Raw genomic sequence first — 22,055 nt, forward strand, 5'->3', positions numbered from 1 at the left:
AAGTTTTTTGATAGATAAGACATATTAGTTAAACACACAATAAGATGATCTATAATTCAAGAATAATAAAGATAGTCTTGAAAGTTGATAGTTTTCACCTTGTTAAACTACAAACACCAATTTATAGGGAGACTAAACACAATGTATAGTAGGTCATAGACCCAAGCACATAACGTCTCATTATTATTTACATAGGATATTAAAATTCAGTTGATTCTCTATAATGGGATATTGAATCAACTTTAAAATTGGGTTATAAGGAAACCAATACTCTTATGGGTCTCAACGATCCTCATCATTAAAATATTCATTGTTGGAATCAACTTCCTTCCTCTAATGGGGAAAAAATTGGCTCGTTAAAATAATAATTTATACAACATGTCATACTATCTTAAAGGGTATAAATAAAATATTCATTAGGTACAAACCTATAGTTTTATAATATACATCTACATGATTTGTAATGAGTTTACCATATCGGATTGTTCTGAATCTGATATAATATAAGGTGTCATTTACATGAAATTGTATGTCATTAGTGACATAATTTTATCTTTTCTAGAGCTTACAATCAAGTTTACTGGATATATGTTGACATTAACTCTTATGTGTTGTACAATTAACGAGACAAATGTCTTCAAATCAATTTATCAATTATATTTACGCATTTAAAAAATATAACACATGCATGTAATAAATATGTAATTTAATTTTTCCAAATTTTTTCCATAACATGGAATGTACAATTTTATAGATTTCAACCTTCATAACTAGTGAAGAGAATAATGAGGATAAAAGCAAATCGAATTTGAATCGTAGTATATTAAGAATTTCAATAATTCGATTCAAAAATGAAAAACTTCATATAATTCCTTTATAACTTTCAGTAATGAAAATATATAAAATTTAAATAGCTTCAAACTATGAGTTCTACGGAAAAAAAAAAAAAAAAAAACTAAACTAAACTAAATATTATCATATACTTTTTTTTTTATTTATCAAAAACACTTTTTAAATAAAAAACGCTTCTTAAAATCATTGTCAAATAAACTCTAAACAATTCGTTTGACAATAATATTAGGAAACGTTTTAACCTTTTTAGCACTTGAAATAACTCTTTTAACAAAAAATTTTAAGTATTAAAAATGTTAGAAACATATTTTAAAATAACGTCAAATAAATTCTAAGTCTTTTATATCCTACTTCAATTATGAAATCATCCATGGAAGTATTTTTCTTCTTCCTTAGAAAATAGCACGAGAGGAAATTAAAAGGGAAGCTTTTTTAACTTTAGGATTGTGCTAAAGAAAATAGCATATCATGTTGATAACGTGTTGTCAAATAAACTAATTTAAAAAATAAACCAAAAAAAATGAAAACCTTAGAAAAATAGGATATTATTTCATTATCGAGTTTTTATTTTTTATTATTATTATTATTATTATTATTATTATTATATATATAAAGAGAAAAATATTTACATCAATATTGATTATCATTTATAAGTTTTCACAATAAATCAAAATTTTATATTTATAACTTTTTTAAGATTATAAAATAAATTTTCACTTTTTATGTTATTATATTTTTTTTCTCACAGGAGTGGGGTGTATTTGAGAATTGTTTTTTAAAATAGTTTTCTATTTTTCGGAACAAAAACACGTTTCGTAACTAAAAATTATTTTATATTTTTTATTTTTAAAAACAAAAAAATAATGTTTTTAAATAACATCTTTTAATTGTTTTTTTATTATTTTCACTTTGTTTTTTAAAAACTATTTTAAAAAATAATTATATAAAATGTAGAATAATTAAAAATAAAAAAATTAAATATAAAAATTATTTTTAAAACATATTTTAAAAAATAAAAAAATAGATTTTTAAATAGATTTTTATTTTTTTAAAATTGGGAATAATTTAAAAAAAACAGTAGCAAACAGCCCCTCTATTTCTCAAAATAAAAAATATGATGCGGAATTAAAATTAAAACCACCTCGTTTGAGAGGTTTTGACCTCCACTTGCTAAATAATATTTTCTCAGCATTCTCGCGCGAGAAAATCGTAGTACTTGCCTGAGAAAATGGCAGGAACGAAGGAATTCGTGGAAGCGGACAATGCAGAAGCCATCATAACCAGAATCGAACACAAATCTAGGAAAATCGAGAGCTTACTCAAACAGTAATTAACCCTAATCTCTCTCATTTTTTCGTTTTCTCCCACACTAATTTGATTCATCCCTACTTTTGCAGGCATAAACCTATCGAAGCTCTCAAAACTGCTCTCGAAGGTTCGCCTCCCAATACAAGAGACGAGCGATGCAAGGTATCCGTCTTTTTTTCTTTTTGTGCATTCTGTTTGGTTGCTGAGAAAAGTAGGGAAGAGAAAAAGGAAGTACAATGTAAAATGTTTTTTTTTTTTTTTTTTTGTGGTGTTTTGGCTTAATTAACGGGAATAGTTGTATTAGGACTCGGTTGGAGTATTGAGGATTAGTTTTCTCGCGTCCTGAACAATGACAAATCTTGGATTCGGAACTGTGGTTTCTTTGTGCTTCCTGTATTTTCTTTGCAGCCAAACAGAACTATAAATCTCTTTCTCAGATTTGTTTTATTATAGAAATGAAGAGAAATTGATTGAAGGTTATTGCAGTCTGCTAATTGGATAGTGGTGCATAGAGCTATGATGGCAATAAAAGATGTGGATTCATTGTTCTCTTCTTTGGATCCTGAGTACTATGATATCCTCATGAAGTAAGTTAAACCTTTGTATTCGTCACTTCTTTACAATTCTGATTTTTAGGAGAATTATCTTTTTCTTATCTTGTTCAATCAAGCATGAATATTAATTGATTTTGCTATTAAATTTTCCTTTCTGACCACAAATATATTGAAGTTTTACTACTGTTTGAAAAATTATGATATCTATCGATGTTGTGCTCATCTGTTCATTGCAATGATTTTAGATATATTTCTTTTCTTTTTATTATTTTTTCCCAACATACTTTGAAGTTGCTTCTAAACTTTCCTTTTGAGTAGAAATGATGGTCAATGTTAAATTAATAAATTGTAATGCCATTTGATTTTTTTTTTCCCTGAGGGCATATGCGTGACACCCCTAAAATTAAAAATTTTCAGAGAGTGTGAAGAGTGATAAATAACTAATCAATCTAATTTTTATGTATCCTAGAATTACAAATAATTAGGTGACACATTTGATGCACATAAGTTGTTGACCCTGATAATTATGACATGCTGATAATAATAATTCATAACACTCAACTTAAATCATGTGGATGAAAATTTTGGTAGAGTAGATTAATACAGCACTTGTGGAAAGTTTATAACTTCTTGTCCTTTTTTTTTCTCTTGATATTTTAAAGCACAACATAGATAGTTAAAGTACAGTGCAATTTCTATACTAGATTTAACAAATATAGCTTCCAAAAATTATTAGAATTTCAAAATTCAACATGTGACCTTCCCACACCATTTTAGATACTCAACTCTGAATGCTGTCTACAGATAAAAATCCCAAAATTTAAAGTAAAGTTGTTTTCGGTAATATAATTTGATTCAGGAGAATTGGTGGATGTTTACTTTACTAGAAGCTTGCTGATAAACTTCTTTTGTCTTAGATTAGCGTCAAAATGGAAAAAAAATTATGCTGTCTCTCTCTTTTGTCTAGCTGATCAACTAGTCCATCTAATTTTGTATGTAGCTGGATTTTGAACTTCGTCCAGTTGCCATAGTATGGCTAGAATACTCACAAGCACTTTCAGAGTCCCCATGATCAACCAACCCACAGAAATAGTAGTTTTGACAGCCCATTACAGATTTGCTTCTCCTTTGAAGCTTCAACTATGATGTTCTTCAAAAAAAGGCTTTTATTTTTGGATCATTCCATGGTGCTCTCCTTAGTCATCTTTTGCTGGAGTTGTCCTAGAGCTAGTTAATTTTACTCCCTAGATCTCTTCCAAACCTTGAGTTGTAGTAAATAATGTTTTGGTCTAGTCAAAATAAGTTTAATCATAATTTTCAATATTATTTTATGACTTTGGTTGTTTCTAATGATGATGTAGTCTTTCACAAATTTGAATGCCTCCCAATATTCTAGATTGATTAGAAATTTGGATGAAGACATTCTTTGGGATTATCCTTGTGTGAAAGGAATTCTCCAATCTGTTGAGTGTTGATTTTTCCTAAAGGTTGACTATGTGGAGTGATGAGGATGAATCTTCAAGATATATATCAAGAAAGGGTATTAATATTAGTTGTAATTAAAGTAGGATTAATATTACTTAAAATTAAATTAGGATTAATATTTATTGGAGTCTAATTAGAATTAGCTAGTTGAGTTATAATATAATTAGAATTTGAGTCATGATAGGTTATTAGAGTCCTAGTAGACTTTGGATGTTGTAATTAGAATTAGAATTATAATAGGTTATTAGAATCCTAGTAGACTTTGGATTTTTTAGAAAAACCTATTAATAGGCTAATCAATGTAAATCAAAGGGATGAATTGGTATGAATAATATTATATTTTCTTTCATTGCAAGGTTGCAACCCTCAATGGTGAGATTCCATTGATTTTCTTCTAGGTGAGACTCCTAGAAGGTCTTAGTGAGACTCTTAGAAGGTCTTAGTGAGACTCTAAGGTTTTCCATATTTTCTTCATTGTTTCTTCTTTCTCTCTATTTCTTATCTTATAATTTTATCTACCATAAAATTTATTCTTTGTTTCTCTCCTTACACCCTAAAAAATAAATCCTAGTCCACCTACCCTTGAGTGTAGGCAACCATCCTAGGGTTGTCCTACATCAATTTTGGTATTAGAGCGAAAATTCTTGGCATGAAGGCATATGTAATTGAGGAGTGGAGCAACGTATGCAATGGTTGAAGGCTACAACTTTTTTATGCAGCCATTGGTGAACATACCAAGGCTAAATGAAGAGGAGGATTGGCGACGTACTAGCATCTTCCAAATTCGTGTTGCTTGTTAAGGGAGACTATGTACTTTGATTATTGATGGAGGTAGTTGTTCCAATCTAGCTTTAGAGGAGCTTGTTGAGAAGCTTAATCTAAAGACAAAAGATCATCCAAATCCCTATCAAATAGCATGGGTAAATGACACATCTATTTTGGTGAGTTCTCGTTGTCTAGTGACGTTTAATTTCAGTAATAATTTTGAGTTATCAGCATGGTGTGATGTTTTGCCAATGAAAGTTGCCCATATTATGCTTGGAAGACCATGACTTTTTGATGAAAGGGTCCAACATGATGGATATGAGAACACTTACACACTTGTGCGCAATGGGCGTAAGAAGATCTTTTGTCCAATGAAGGAAATTCCACCACATAAGCAACTAGAGGAAAAATTAGCACCCTTAAAACTAGAAGAGCCATCAAATATTCTTACTAAAAAGCAAGTCGAAGTTACTAGAAAGGAGAAAGAAATCATCAATGATAAATCTAGAAAGCAAGAGGTGATGAAACTAATCTTAGATCAACCAATAGAAGAACTCAAAGAAGTTGAAGAAGAATCGATGATTGACTTCCCAAGGCCAAACATTATCATGAGTGGTGGCAAACATGAAGAATCTGTTGAAATTTCTTTTGAATATAGGGAATTCAAGAATCTTATTCTTCCACAAAACAATTTACAAGAAGAGTGTGGGAAACAACTTTCCACAAGCTTGTTGAAGACATATAATTATTTCAAGAATTATCAACTTGTTGTACAACATCAAAAAGTTTTTTGAAGTCCAGTATTTGTCTTACATGAAATTGAACAAGTTCAAGAGATCTTGAGATCCTATCTTACCATGGGAAAGAGACGACGAAGAAAGAAATGGTGGAAGGCATTGCTTAGAATTTCAATTGATCATGAGAAATCACTAAAACTCAAGATTGAGTTTTTTTCAAGTCAGGGGGAATTGATGAGGATGAATCTTCAAGATATATATCAAGAAAGGGAATTAGTATTAGTTGTAATTAAAGTAGGATTAATATTACTTAGAATTAAATTATGATTAATATTTGTTGGAGTCTAATTAGGATTAGCTAGTTGAGTTATAATATAATTAGAATTTGAGTCATGATAGGTTATTAGAGTCCTAGTAGACTTTGAATGTTATAATTAAAATTAGAATTATAATAGGTTATTAGAGTCCTAGTAGACTTTGGATTTTTTAGAGAAACCTATAAATAGGTTAATCAATGTAAATCAAAGGGATGAATTGATATGAATAATATTATATTTTCTTTCATTGCAAGATTGCAACCCTCAATGGTGATATTCCATTGATTTTCTTCTAGATGAGACTCCTAGAAGGTCTTAGTGAGACTCTAAGGTTTTCCATATTTTCTTCATTGTTTCTTCTTTCTCTCTATTTCTTATCTTATAAATTTATCTACCATAAAATTTATTCTTTGTTCCTCTCCTTACACCCTAAAAAATAAACCCTAGTCCACCTACCCTTGAGTGTAAGCAACCATCCTAGGGTTGTCCTACATCATGGAGTTTGTTTTCTAAAAGAGGATATCCAAGGGCATGTGTGACTATTTAATTTTATTACCATTCTTTTGCTTTTTCAGGCCTTGTATACCTCCTGGGCTAGGGTTTTTATTTTTAGGGTATAAGGAAAGGAACAATGAATAAATTTTATAGTAGAGAAAAATAAAATAAAAAATAAAGAGAAAGAAGATAGGATGAAGAAAAGATGGAAATCTTCAAGTCTCATTAAGGCCTTCTAGGAGTGTCACCTAGAAGAAAATCAATGGAGTCTCACTATTGAGGATTGCAATACTTGCAATAAAAAAAGAAAAAAAACATAATATTATTAACATCAATCAATTCATTCATTTGATTTACATTGATTAGCCTTATTCATAGACTTCTCTAAGAAATCCAAAGTCTACTAGAATTCTAATAACTTATTATGACTCTAATTCTAATTGTCTTATAACCTAATTGGCTATAATCTAACTACAACAAATACTAATCCTACTTTAATTTCAACTAATATTAATTCTCATTTAATTCCAAATAATATTAATCTTACTTAAAGTTTATTTATGTCTTTACTTTTCTTTCTTGAATAGACTTTAAAAGATTTTCCCCCATCAATCTCCCCTAGCTTGAAAGAACTCAGCTCTGACGAGTTAAAAGCTTGATACAATTCATAGTGATCGGGGTTAAGCTTTTGAAAATTTGTGGTTATATAATCCATGTATTTTTAGAGTGTGGTTTGCCTCGCCATTTCACCAAAAAATTTTGGTATCCACCTTGTTGAGTGGACATAGTTTGATCTTCAAGAGCATACTCGATCTCAAGACGTGGGCTAAGATTGGTGGCAACTAAAGATCCAATTCTTCACTTACCTCGCTTTGATGACCATGGTAGACAAACAAATCTTACACATTAAATATTCGACTAAAATGCAATTATGAAGAAAGCTCTGAAAAATGCGCATTCTCACCCAATCACTTTAGCACCCAAAATAAACCCATTTTCTTAGTTTGAAGCTTGTGATATGTGCTCGAATGAAATCTTTTTGGACATAGACGAACCATTACTAAATCACCTTCTTGAAATTGGATATATCTTTGATGTGCTTTTATTGCCTCCTAATGGTTCTCATTGTTGATTTTGATTTTTTTTTTGTACCTTTTCAAATTGACACATAGTAAGCACCTTTTTTTGGTTGTCTCCCCTGGCTTCTTCATTGACTAGATTTCTTTCATTAGACAAATGATCTTCTTACACCCCTTATGTATGAGAGTATATGCATTTTCATAGCCGTCATATTGAACTCTTCTATCAAAAAGCTAAGATCTTCCAAGTAAAATATGATTTACTTTTATTGGTAAGACCTCACACCATATAAGTTCTTGAAAGTCCCTACCAGAAAGGAAAGTGACCAAACAATAGGAACTTACTGAAATAGAGGTGTCATTAACCCATGCTACTCAAAATGGATTTGGATGTTTCTCTATTTTAAGGTTTAGCTTCTCAACAAGCTCTTGCGAAACTATGTTCATATTGCTACCTCCATTAATAATCATGGTGCATAACCTCCCTTGGCAAGAAATACATGTCTGGAAAATGCTAGTACATTGCCAATCTTCTTCTCCTTTTACCTTTGGGATAGTTAATAAAGGTTGCACCATAAGACTATGACTTTGCGTCATACTATCATAGTAATTACATTCTTCGCTAAGTTCATCTTCATTGTAGGTCTCTTCTTCCTTTGGATAACTTTCCAATTTAGATTCAGATTTTTCAACACAAATGTGTAAACCTTTTCTTGGGCATACAACAACATAATGACCATGCCCACCACACTTAAAAGCATAAAGGAGTCACGTCTACTTTTCTATCACCAATACTTATTGAAGTTTTACCCTTAAATATTTCATCAAAAGCTTACAGCGGCTTGCCAAACAAAGGCTAAGAGAAAAAAGAGCACAGGTATGACCGACATAACATCTACAATTGGATTCAAAAAGGCATAGGCTTCGGGCAATTTGGCGAAGAAAAAATTACTCGAATAAAGGGTAGAATTAAGATAGATACAAATCAAACTAAAGATATTAAGCATAACAAACATTTTGTTACCATCCTTATTAGCTACATTTGAAGTTTGTTGATTGTTGCCCCCACCATTCGCATGATTAGAAGTTTTGAAGCTTGATGTGCTTAAAGGTCTACTTGTTGTCCGATTGGAGAAAGTGCTCCTAATTTGTGAACTTTTGGAAACCCGAAACCTGAGGCCTTCTTCTATTTGGAGGGCTAGTTGATAAATATCATTTACGGTATAAGAGTGTGTAGCTATCATCTCAAGTTGAAGTCTAGCTTTATAACGGGCTGCAAGTTGAGCATCGCTTTCCCGCACTTGATTTTGAATGCTCAATTCATGGAATTCTTTTGTATATTCTTCAATGGACTTAGTGCCTTGTTTATGGGAAAACAATTTTATGTACATGAGTTGTTCATATTCAATTGGGAGAAAGTGTTTTTTCATCTTCAACTTCATCTCATCTTATATGTCTATAGGTGGTTGACCAATTCTATGAATTTGATTCTCAATATTATGTCACCACAAATGTGCTGCTCCTTTCAACTTTGCCTTCACAAAACAAACTTTTTTATTTTCGGGTATTGCATACCAACCAAAGTAATCTTCCACAACATGATCCAATCAAGAAAAGATGTTGGATTTAATTTTCCATAAAATTCGGCAACTTCAAGGTGTACCTTTTTTGTCACATCGTCATCTTGTTCAAAGAGTTTGCTCCTTCTATGATTCCCCATCATAAAATTGCCTTCTCTGCTTGTCTAAATTGATGCTTATAGTCTCATCTTCATTCTAATAACTTTGTGATCTCATCAAGTTTGCTATTTAGTTGTATTATAGAATCGTGATGAGATTGTTGTGACTGAAATTTCCTCCAAGCGTTTGTAGTGGCATCTTGATTGTGATAAGTATTTTTAGAACTCATGCCTGCATAAGTTACTCCGTTCCTCAATCACATATGCCTTCAATCCAAGAACTTTTGCTCTGATACCAAAACTGATGTAAGACAACCTTAGGATGGTTGTCTACACTCAAATTGGTTGACTAGGGTTTTTATTTTTAGGGTGTAAGGAGAGGAACAAGGAATAAAGTTATGGTAGAGAAAAAAAAAATTAAAAAAAAATAGAGAGAGAAGATATGATGAAGAAAAGATGGAAACCTTAAAGTCTCACCTAGAAGAAAATCAATGAAATCTCACCATTGAGGATTGCTATACTTGCAATAAAAAAAGAAAAAGAAAAAAACATAATATCATTAACATCAATCAATTCATTCCTTTGATTTACCTTGATTAACTTTATTTATAGGTTTCTCTATGAAATCCATAGTCTACTAGGATTCTAATACCCTATTATGACTCTAATTCTAATTGTCTTATAACCTGATTAGCTAATCCTATTCCAACTAATTCTAATTTAATTCCAAAATTATATTAATCCTACTTAAAGTTTATTTATACCTTTCCTTTTTTTTTCTTGAATAGACTTTAAAAGACTTTCCCCCATCATCTTAATTGCCTCTCATTTCTGTTATACTGTTACAACTTAATGTCATATAATTACTATCCAAACACTAAGAAATGTTGCCCAATAATGCCTTTTGAGTTTTTTCTACAAATCCTCTTAGCCTTGAGTGATACGAGCTATTCATCATTGTTAGCTGCCAAGACAAGCTACACTAATTTAAGTGTTTTTTTTTTTTTTTTTGGTAGTCTAGACAAGACACTGTAATTGATGACATGCATTTCAGGCCCCTGATTTCCATTTTCTAGGACACCATGCACCTACCACTGTAGAGCACCACCTCGTTTCCTTACTTGAAAGTGAAATTCTTTTTTTCTCAATTATCTCAGGTGGAACTAATTTGGGTTCTTATGGCATAACACTATTTCTAATTGGCCTTAACCAGCATTTTTGTGATGATCCTTCCCTTCCTATCACAAACTATACCCTTGATGATCCAGTTAATATATTTGTTGTTGAACCTGGGGACCTCATGGACACATTTGGATCCAGTGAAGCTGAATTGCCACCCCACCTTGGTCAGCATGGGGTTAACCCAATCATATATGGAGTACTAGCTAACGATTTCCTGAATGGTGAACTGTTGTGCCTGATTGATTGAATTACTAACTGCTTATGAAGTATTCCCCTTCTTCTTACCTATTTGTCTATGGCATCCATACCCAAGCAATGATAATGATTACTAAGATGGAAAATGAGGGGAGTTTCATTGGCCAACCTTCATATGAGATGGAACATAAGGGAAGTTTAATTAATCAACCGTTGTCTAGCAGCTTGCTTCATCATTCTGACATACACTTTCATTGTCATACCTCGATCAGCCTTCTAGTTAAGATCAAGTGTTACGTATATTTTAATTTACTTTTCTTGTTGTTCCATGGAAAAGGATTCTTAGTTAAGGTATAACATTGACTAGATAATTGGTTTCATAGGGATTAGTTATATTTGTTTCACATTCCTACTTTTTCACACCTAGAATGGATGTGGTCGTTTAACCCTCCTAATATGCCTTTGTGCTTGCACCTTTTGAGCTTTGAGAGGTTGATTCCCAAGTATATAGCCACTGACTCTAAGATTCTTGAAGAATACTGTAGAAATCTGACTCAGCTAATTTGCAAAGTTACCTCAGAAATCATGTGTAATTTGCAATTTTAAGTTGTCAAGTTGTGGCCTTCCTATGACAGAATTGATGCCTTGAAAAAGATCTCTGTATGCTCTTCTTGACATGTTATTTGGAGCATTCACCTTTAGTAGCCAAGGTAAATAAGAATGGGGATAGAAGATCCTTGCCTGAATTCTCAAGAATTTTTTGAAAAGTCCTGAATGATTGTCATTAGTAAACATATGCAGAATGTCGAATTTGTATTTATCACTTCAACCCAAATCGCATCCTGAGAAGTACCAATCATAAGAGTGGTTATAATGCACCCATGGATATCTTTACTTGCCTGTGATTTATCCTCAAATGGTATTGGAATTGTTTTCATCTGAAGCACATCATGTACTAGTGTAATTGTATATTGCAAAATTTGATTGTGTTGAATTCAAAACTTCAATAATCAAACAATCATTTATGTGTGATTTTTTGGAGTGGGTTAAATTGTACATAAAAATACATAAATTTTTGTGTATCTTCCATTTTGTGTTGCCTTTAGTGTCTTTATATATCTCATGCATGCTCTTTGTGCACCCTTTTGTTAGGCAATGTTAATATATTGAATCTTTGCCTATCATAAATAAATAAATAAGGCATAATCTTGAAGATTACAATGGAAATCATATATTCATAAATTGCTTTTATATTTCACAATTAATGTTCTTGTTAGTAGGAGGATGCTTGTTTTTGTTTTCCCTTTTGCCTTTGGGCATACTTAGGTTGCACCCCCTCTTTTGTTAGTGCATGGATGCACTTGATCCTGTCTTTTCCTATTTCTGAATTTATAGTTTATCTATTAATTACAACTTAAGCCCGTAATTTGACTATTTATAAAGAACAAAAGGCTTGGTGGCCTATAAAAGAATATTATTTCCTTTTACTACAGGACTAAAAACATATTCTGTTTTGTTTTTTTTTGCCTGCCAAAATTTGTAATATATATTTTTTGTAATTTTAATATTAGCTATGTCATTTTTTCTTCTTCCTCAAAAATGGAGGTTCTTCTCTTTACTTTGTGTATAGATGGATGGGCAAGCAATTGACAACTTGAGATTGTTATTACAATTTGCAGGTACTTGTATAGAGGATTGTCTACTGGAGATCGTCCCACATGCGACCAATGCCTGAGGATTCATGAAAAGCTGACAGAGAGAGCTGGTTTAGGCTGCATACTGCGTTCCCTTGCAGATACTGTGAATACAGTTTGATTTCTTCTATCCTTGCATCCTAAGAGAAGATCTCTAGATAAGAAATTGTATGTTTGTCATTTTCTGTTATTCTATTACAGATGTATGTCAAAGAAATAATGCACCTTAAAACATTAATCTTTTAAATGAATCTGCAGTAGATATCATATTATTGTTTTAAAAGCTCAATTTTCTTGAAGGATTTCACAGTACAATATGCTTTCCCATGTTTCATATTTTCTTAAAGAATCAATGAAAGCAATAGGAAATTGAAGACAAGTAGATGTGCATCCCCATGGTGTATTTTGATGCATTTGGAAAGAAAGGAAGAGACCTTTTGATTAAAGTCCATGGTAAACAAAGTATTTTTTTTTCCCTTTAGATTCATGTTGGTAGTGTTGGGGGTGGATTGTTTTTCTTGGATTTTCTGTGCTCTCTTCATCTTTAATTTGAATCTTGTTTGTTTTGTCATTTTATACTTTCTGTCTACATTTGGCTCTTACCTTTTTTTTTTTTTCTTTTTTCTAACAAAATCTTACTTTAGAACCAAAATTCTTTTCCTGAGCACTGTGTTTGATATACTCGTCGGGGTCCCCATCAAGAGCAACCACTTGCAGTTCTAATTTTTAGGTTAGTCACCCTCTCATCCACACAGAAGCCTGGACCATCGTTTAACTTGTTCTTTTCTAAAGAATTGCATGGTGTTATCCATCTGACTGCCTTTATCTTGATTTCGACTTGGATATCAAAAAGTTTATGTGACACTTGGAGGGGGGACCATGAATGGAATTGCTACAGGGTGATATCATTATATAGACAGTTTTGTATGACTTCCTTTTGTTTTGTTTTATTTTGTGTGTGTTTTCATTTTTCTTTCTGACAACTGGAGAGGGGCCAATTTATTTCTGTTTTATCATGGTAACCCTTTTTTCCTTATATTTTACATCAACCTGAATGTATTTGTTTCAGATTAGTGTTAGTTTAGACAGGATCTTTTCTACACTAATAAATTATAATGTTTGTTTATCTTACATTTGATGCACAAAAACTGGGAGAATTATGGAAAGTTCTAGTTTCTGCTAGTGATTATTCAGCTTTCATACTTGTGCACTGTTCTTTCTGGAGGAATATACATATATACATATATGCTTCTTATTAGGGTTTTTATTGGTTTAACTTGGATATCAAGTGAGTGGTTCCTTTCTGCATCCTAAACTAAGCTTACATTTGTTTTGTTAAAAAGATATTATGTGCCATTTAGTTCATAATTTTGTGTAGTGGTGCATGGTCTCGTATTCAAATACCTACTACCTGTTGAATGGCTTGGATTTACCCAATGTTTGTTGTGGCAGTATGATCAATACTGGAGGTTTGGGTCGCCATGAAGGGTTCGAATGGCTGGACGTTATAAATAAAGAAATTATGAGATGGAATGGCTTGGATTTACCCAATGTTTGTTGTGGCAGTATGATCAATACTGGAGGTTTAGGTCGCCATGAAGGGTTCGAATGGCTGGTCGTTATAAATAAAGAAATTATGAGATGGAAATGTAGAGAAATTGTCTCACCTCCATGTCTTGGGCAAATCATCTGTTGTGTGGTTATGAATGTGGATAATGTATCTATCTTTATGTTATTGCATTGAAGTGACATCAAAGGGGTAGGATGCTTCATTTTCTATGTCGGCAGACTTCCACCTAAGACTCAAATATTCTAGCAATCATGCATTGGTCTATGATGTATAATTGTAGTGGTACCAGGTATCAACAAATTTCATGGACCCTTTAAACACACCCTCATCTTTCCCACCTTAGGAACCACAGACAATGAATAAATGAATGATGTAGAAACCTTTATTCTTAAAGATTTTTCTTTTCAAATCCGTCTATCTACTAATTATGCTAGAAAATTACGATGACTAAAAGTTCGTTTGACAGTATTTCTAACATTTTTAACACTTAAATGATAAAAAATTTTAAGTATTAAAAATATTAAGAACGCTTTCTAGAATTACTCCTAAACATACTCTAAGACTATATACCCAAGATTTATTTCCTTAAAAAATTTACATGTTTCTTTCCTATATGAATATATATTTATTCAAAATCACATTTCTATATTTGATTGAATATGATAAAAAATAAAATAAAACTAAACTTAAAAAGAGGAAAAAGTTAGAACATGTTAAACTCTCCTTTTTCTTCACTTGCCAAAAGAAAGTGTTGTAAATACATTTAAGGCCTTCAAAATAATTATTGAGTCACCAAATTTCCCCACCTTTTTATCTTTTTTGCTTCGTCCACAAAATTAATCATGGCAACAACAATGGTAGTATAGTATCAAGTAAAATCAGAAAGAGATTCAGATTCCTTTTGTAATCATTTATAAAGACAACTTTCTCTTACAACCTCCCAAAGACAGGGGCGGCCCCACCCCACCATATATCCTAAAGCCCCTCCCCCCCTCCACAAAATCCATTTCTCCCTAATGACCAAAATGACCTTGCTGCGCTCCAACAATTCACGACCTGGTGCCATGGGCATCGAACGGTCTGTGGCGCATTGATGCTGCTCCGGCCCATGGCCCGGCTATGGGCATGGGCCGATGTTGATGCGGGCCCAATGGGAAATGAGGGGCTGCAGCAAGTGGGTTGGAGGCGGGTGATGGAGAGGGTGCTGAGGATGAGGCGGACGCGACGGCCACGCGCTCACACGATGGGCACATGGTGAGAGTGGTGGGAGGGTTCATGTGCATGTAGAGCTGTGGTGAAAGCTTCAGTGTTCTCAGCTCCTGCACCTCCTTCTGCAGCCGTCTGTTCTCCTCGGTTAGATTCTCACAGCACCTCTTCAGATACTCGCAGTCCACCTCCGTCTGCTTCAACTTAGTTCTGCATCGGTACAAAATCCCAATTCAATCCTATTTCCATATTTATAAAATAAAATAAAAAACCAATTCTACCCCGAAAACACCCATGGGACAGTCGGAAAATATCGGTTATACCTTGCCCTTCTGTTCTGAAACCAAACTTCCACCTGCCTCGGCCTCAGATTCAATTGCTTCGCTAGCGCCAACTTTTGCTTCTGCAAACGCACGCATATAACATCACTCTCATTAGCCCTCAAATCTATCCAAATTAACCAAAATGCCACTCTACCAAATACATGTACGTATATGTATGGAATGTCTTCGATTTGGTAGGACACACTCTAAAATATAATTTTTCCTTGGAAAGTATAGATTTGAAAGTGTTTTAGAAAGAATGTATTAAATTAATATAAAATTTAATTTTTTTAAATAAGTTAGCGATTATTTAGAAATATTTTGATAATTCCTCTTTGGACATACTTTTAATTTTTATTAATTTCCCTTTGTAGAGCTTTTGATAGACTTTCACCGCTTCGGCTTTAAACAGTCGTCCAAGATTCAAGTGAAAATAACGAAAATGCCACTCACCGGGTTGAGAGTGTTGTGTTCTTTGAAAGTCTCTTCGAGAATCGCCGACTGTTCTTTCGACAACCGGAGCTTCTTCCTGACGGTGTCCCCGGTGCCTCCGGCGTCTTCCTCCGAACTCTCAATCTCATTCTCGTTCTCATTCTCTTCTTCGTTGGTTTCCCTGTCATTCCTCTTCCCGCTTATGCTCGATATCGTGCTGTTTGGCGACGACACCCCAACATCCTCGCAATCCGCCATCGTCGGTGCCCGATTCACATCGATGCCTCTCAGGTACGCTCTCGTCTCTGCAAAGCAAACATTCAGATCTCAACTCCTAAACACCAAAAAACCTCATTTCCAGAAGAAAAAAACACACAAACACGCAGAGAGAAAGAGAGAGCAAAATCGTACCAGATGCATGAAACGCGTCGCTGCAGAGGGCCTTCTTTTGCACGAAGAGATTGAGAGGCCTCTGAGGCAGCGCTTCGGGGCATTTTAGGGCTAGACTCAAGCCTAAGTCGTCGTCCTTGTCGACCATCTTAGGGTTTGGGTTTTCCAGTGTTTGGCTTGGGAGAAAGTAAAAGGGAAAGAGAGAGAAAAACTCGTGATTTAGGAGTAGAATGAGGAGATTGTGAGAAATCTATATATATATAGATATATATATATATATAGATTATATAGAAGTACAGATATAGAGAGAGAGTGAAGGAGGGGAGGGGAGGAGTGGGGGAATTGGAAGGAGGGTATATATTCAATGATGACTTGTGTCAGAGTCCCTATTGGCTCAATGATGATGATGGGATGACTTTCGTTCTGGTTGGAAGAAGACTTAACCCCGGTTTGGGTTTCACTTAACCATGGTTAAGTGGGGACCCTCGCCCTTCCTAATTTCTCAAGTGTAACCGCGTACTTGTTTTAACCTTGGTTCAACTTGAACCCCATATTCTAGTTTTTTCAACTTCTCTTTAAATGCGGCTTTCACTCCCGTTGACCGTTGACTCAATGTTGTTCTCCTGAGAGACATCAACTCCACTCCCACGCGCTCTTCACATCTTTTTCCCTTGCATGAAATTAAAAACAAAATAAATATAATCATATTTAAAAATTATATATTTTTAACCAAAATTTAATTATTTCATCCTTTAAGTAAATATCTAGTATATTTAAATAATATTTAAAGTTTTAGTAAAATATTAAGGAAATATTTTAATAGGGAGAGAGTAGTGGGCGCGTGGAGCGACATATGTGAAGAGGGCGTGGGAGTTGGGAATTGAAGCAATGAAGGAGGGTCAAAACCATGTTGTTTGAAGTTTGAAGAATAGGTTACAGCAATTTAAGGTATAGGAAACTGCAAAGCTTTACCTCTTTTAAAAACCCTCTTTAAATCTACTTGCTTTCTATGTTTCAAAAATAAATATCTCAAATTAAAATTAATTACCAATTAATTACCAATTAAATTATTTTATTTTATTTTCTTACCATCTTGCTATCATAATCATAAGTCAGTTTCACTCTACAAATTTGACCAACAAATCTATACATATATACATACTTAATTTTACACATTTTGTGGACCTTAAACTCATTATCGGTTTTATATGTCCCTAAAATATAAATGAAAATTTAAAAAAAAAAATGGATATGGCCTTGAGGTGGTTTTTTTAAAAAAAAAAAATAATAAAAAAAGTTAAATATTTGATTTTTTTATTTATCTAAAAAAAAAATTATTAATATCAACCATCATAATTAAAACAAATTTATTATCAATAGGTTTATTTTAATTATGTTGGTTAATATTAACAAGTTACTTTTAGTTGAATAAAAAAAGTAAATTATTTTAACTTTTTCTATTCAGTTAAAAAACAAATACCATCTTAATAAAATATATATTTCTTTTATTAAATTTAGATATTGAATAATAAAATATGACCAAAAATGAATAATTCAAATAAATTCGTTATCCATCCAATCCTTAAATGATTGACAGACATTGTTACTACTATTATTACAACTACTGCAAAAAAATTCAATAATATTTAAAAAATAAAAATTAAAAAAGCCAAAAATAATAATTCAAATAAATTTGTTCTCCATTGAATCTCCAAATGATTGAAAAACTCTACTACAACCAAAAGTAAAAAAATGATTATTTATTAATTTCATGAGGTAATATGGGTTGTATAAATCAAAACAAGTTTGGTATGAGTCAAAAGAATTCCACACAAAAATCAACATTCTTATTACTCTTTCCTACAATGAGTAGGAAAGTTAGAAAATCATTATGAAAAGCAAAGACGAAGAAATTTACTCCCAATGCTAATTTATAAATTTTTATTAGAACACGTATGCAATTATTACAATTGAGAATTATAATATGTGAGATATTTAACATGTGCGAAATTCTATTTGTTTGAACTTTAGAAAGATGTGGTCATAAGATATCATTCTCTTAAAAATATTTTTATAATTATCCTAATTTGTGTCAAAGTGGAGTCCACGTGAAATCTATCTTTTGAAAAAGATAAATTTGATATTAAAATAGTGCATATATCATAACTTTATATTTGAAAAAAAACAATCGGGATTAATTTTTCATTTTCAATTCATTTATTAATTTTTATTTATTGGTATCACCTATTTAACAATAATCTTTATTTTTCAGATACATGAAATATAATCTTGTGGTATATGTATATTTTAAAATATCATAAATCATTGAATATGAAATAAATATTCTAAGATATGATTTTCTAATGAATATGATGTATATGAAATGAAATATGTTATGTTTATATTTAGTTATTGAAATGAATAAAAAATAATATAAAATATATATTATTTTTAAATGTTTAAAATAAAAATATAAAGAGTAGTTTTTAGGTAGTTTTAACTGCTCATCTTATTTCTTGGGTTTGGGTTTGGTCGGTGAGTCTACTTGGATGTCCAAACCCGATCTCAACAAATTATGTTGATGATATTTAATTATATTTTCAATTATGGGAATTACCATTGGCAAAAATATTTTACATTAAATTTATTAATTTTAATAAATAAAATTATTAAAAGTTGGGAAGAAGAAGGAAAAAAGGGAAAGGTGAATATTGCAAATAATTGGAGAGGCAGACTTGTGATGTAAGGTCACATCAACACTATTCTCATCGCATAGGAGATGATGATGATGATTCACATCAACTTGATTATGATGTATATGATTGAAACCCTGTTCCTGTCTTTAATGTTCTCCCCCACTCACTCAGTCTTTCAATATCCCCTCCTCATCCCCTTCTCACGTGCCTCTCTTTGTTCCTCTCCCCTTTTTACCCCTTGCCGTCCCTTTCAATTACTCCCCTCTTTATTTATTATTTTTCAATTTTCCCTACTTTTCTCTGGATAAAATTTTAATAAATTCATTTTTTTATTTTTATTGTTCTAGCTCTTTTAGAAAAAAAAAAAAGGATTGGTAAATTATGAAAATTTGGAAAATAAATTTAGAAATGGGGGAAATGCTGTAGGCGGCTCGGCTCGGCTTACTTAGCGGGGAGGGAGCGGAGCCGGAGAAGGGTAGTAGAGAGTGGGGACAAGAGTGGGGTGACGGTCACGTGGGGAACCTGCAGGGGATCACGTGGACAAACATGTCGTGCTTGCCCACGTGGCAGCACATGGTCCCCCACTCTCCCTGGATTCTAACTCGTGCGTGTCACGTTGTCTCGTCCTCAACCGGCACGCACTTCTGTACAATCATTGGATACTCTCCCTTCATTTGCCACCACCCCACGCGCCACTGGAACCGCGTGGATCCCACGCCCCTTAAGTTTTAAATTTGAGATATTTAATTAAAAAAAATTGAGATTCCATCCTATATTACAAAAATACCCTCCATGTTCTCAAAAGAAGAAAGTTATTATTATTTTTAATATCAATTATCAACATTTTTACACACATTTCACATCAAAAGCACTTTTTATCAAATAATATAATAATTATTTTAATATTTGTGGGCTATATTTATAATTTTAAAGAGAAATGTTCCATGCATTCACATTTTCTTCCTTCACATCCAACTTTCTTTGGTTTTTTTTTAAAGGTAGTCAAAATAAGAAATATTTTTTAAAATTTCTTGGACTAATGGGCCCTCTTTTCGAAATTATTAAAATAATTATCTTTTATCATTTCCAAGAAATATCAAATTGTTAAAATAATATTTTTTTTATCATTTTCATAAAAACCTAAAAATAAATAAAATAATAAATATGCGACAATGGACTCACAATCATTCTTTTTTTTAACTCTTCGACTTCATTCTCAATTTTGGCTTTTTATCTAACATTTTCCTCATTGTATATTCAAATTTAACTTTATTGCCTATCAAATTCAATTATTTTTTCTTTTTGTGTTTCCATGTATATTTGAGGTCATATTTAATTACAGTACCCTTCTACCCATGCTAAGTAATATTATAAGATATGACGAGAACATTATACTTATCCTAAATTAAGGGATGAAGTTTCTTATATTATATATGCAATAAATGTATATGGTGAACATTTTTTAAACATATGTTGAGAATTATAAAACCGTGAAGACATGTAGGGCAATGGTCATTACAAATATTTGATTAAAAAAACCAAGTAATAAGTTTCTTTTAATTGTTTAAATATGTTTTAAAATTGTGTAAGTTTTAATCCTGTAACAAATAATATTTACTGAAGAAGGACAAAAACAAAAACAATAGCAAAATAAAATGGATTTTACTAAAATTACATATAAAATAATCTTCTTTATTATTAATCTAATGAGTATGATAAATAAAACAAAAGAAAAAAAATTAAAAAGGAAAATTGAATATCTTTCGTCAAAGTTACATTGACCCATGGTTGGAATTATAGAAAGTGTACGTATTATTTTAGAAAATGTAAATAAATGTATAATATAATTTTATTTTATGTTATAAAGACATTTTTTCTATTTGTTTCCTTTTACTTTTTCTTTGAAAGAGATAAACTTGTGTGACTTGAGACAAAAGACAATTGTATATAATTTAAAATATAATTATCTATAATTTAGATTTTAAACCATAGATAATGACATCATAAATTATTAATATTTACTATACAATTATATTTATTTAAAATATTAATATTTTGTCATATATTACCAAAAAGATCGTACATCGATGCATAAAAATTAACCACGTGCAAAAATTCAAACATTAAAAAAAAAAAAATCCTAAAGCTTAATTATTTTTTATGTTTGGTTATTGAAAAGTATCAAAGAAAGATAATTATTAAAAAATGACTTTTTTTTTCTTAAATATTGGATGTGAAAAAGTACAAAGGAAAAGAAAGATGGAAATATTAAAATAATTTTCTTTCTATTTTTCTTTAAAACATGTGATGAAAGTTTGACAAAAATGCATGCTTTGGAAAAAAATAATTATGTCTTTATCTTTTAGCAATAGAAACCTAATTAGTAATTAACAACCTTTTCATTAAAAACATTTCTTTCAAATTGAATTATTAATTTATTGATGACATAAAATCAAAATTATAAAAAATATCTATTTTTACTGATTTATAAGAATCACTTCTAATGAATTCCTTAAAAATTCTATAAATTTTTATTTTATATTAATTATTTTTATTAAATAATTTTATGGTAAAATTTGCCTTCTTTTACATTAATTTTTGTTATCAATAGTTCCTTTAAGTAGTAAAATTAAAATTCTAAATAAAAACTATTTTAATTGATTTATGGAAATTATATTTTTAAAAAATATGTTTTTAATTGATTTATGTTGAAATTAAATTTCTTTTAGAATAGATCTTTATTTTTAGTTATTTAATACAATAAAACTAGAATTCTGAATAATCTCTATTTTATTCATTTAGTAAAACTAATTTTTCGTTAAATGGTTACTTAAAAACTAAAAATTATGATTATATTTATTTAAGTGATTCTTATAAAATAAAAATAAAAATAATGGCAAAATTAGGCAATACATTATTATTATTTTTATTATAAACTATTTTTAGATATAAGATTTATTTCCATTAAAGCAAATAAATTAAAAAAAAAAAGAAGAAAAAAGTGAAGTAAAAGTTGATTATTGATAAAAACAATTGAGAGAAATGAAATAAAATTATTAATAAATACACTTTCTTAAACTTTCCTCATTTAGAAAAA

The 22,055-nt window shown here is 31.2% G+C and overlaps 2 protein-coding genes across 2 annotated transcripts; one reads left to right on the forward strand and one right to left on the reverse strand.

Annotated features, from left to right (window-relative positions):
- Positions 1–1,947: 1,947 nt before the first annotated feature.
- On the forward strand, positions 1,948–14,120 carry LOC100252961 (actin-related protein 2/3 complex subunit 5-like). Its single transcript, XM_003633846.4, has 5 exons — positions 1,948–2,178; positions 2,250–2,322; positions 2,647–2,747; positions 12,327–12,509; positions 13,794–14,120. Exons 1-4 carry the CDS (start codon positions 2,081–2,083, stop codon positions 12,460–12,462), a joined length of 408 nt encoding a protein of 135 aa, XP_003633894.1. The 5' UTR covers positions 1,948–2,080; the 3' UTR covers positions 12,463–12,509; positions 13,794–14,120.
- Positions 14,121–14,774: 654 nt separating this feature from the next.
- LOC100264963 (homeobox-leucine zipper protein HAT4) lies at positions 14,775–16,603 on the reverse strand. Its single transcript, XM_010663078.3, has 4 exons — positions 16,284–16,603; positions 15,894–16,177; positions 15,441–15,520; positions 14,775–15,327 (listed from the first exon to the last, which is right to left on the reverse strand). The coding sequence occupies exons 1-4, from the start codon at positions 16,408–16,410 to the stop codon at positions 14,961–14,963; spliced, it is 858 nt and encodes a 285-aa protein (XP_010661380.1). The 5' UTR covers positions 16,411–16,603; the 3' UTR covers positions 14,775–14,960.
- Between the last annotated feature and the right edge of the window lie 5,452 nt (positions 16,604–22,055).

Source organism: Vitis vinifera, chromosome 15 (genome assembly GCF_030704535.1).
Source record: "Vitis vinifera cultivar Pinot Noir 40024 chromosome 15, ASM3070453v1".
NCBI classification, from domain to species: domain Eukaryota; kingdom Viridiplantae; phylum Streptophyta; class Magnoliopsida; order Vitales; family Vitaceae; genus Vitis; species Vitis vinifera.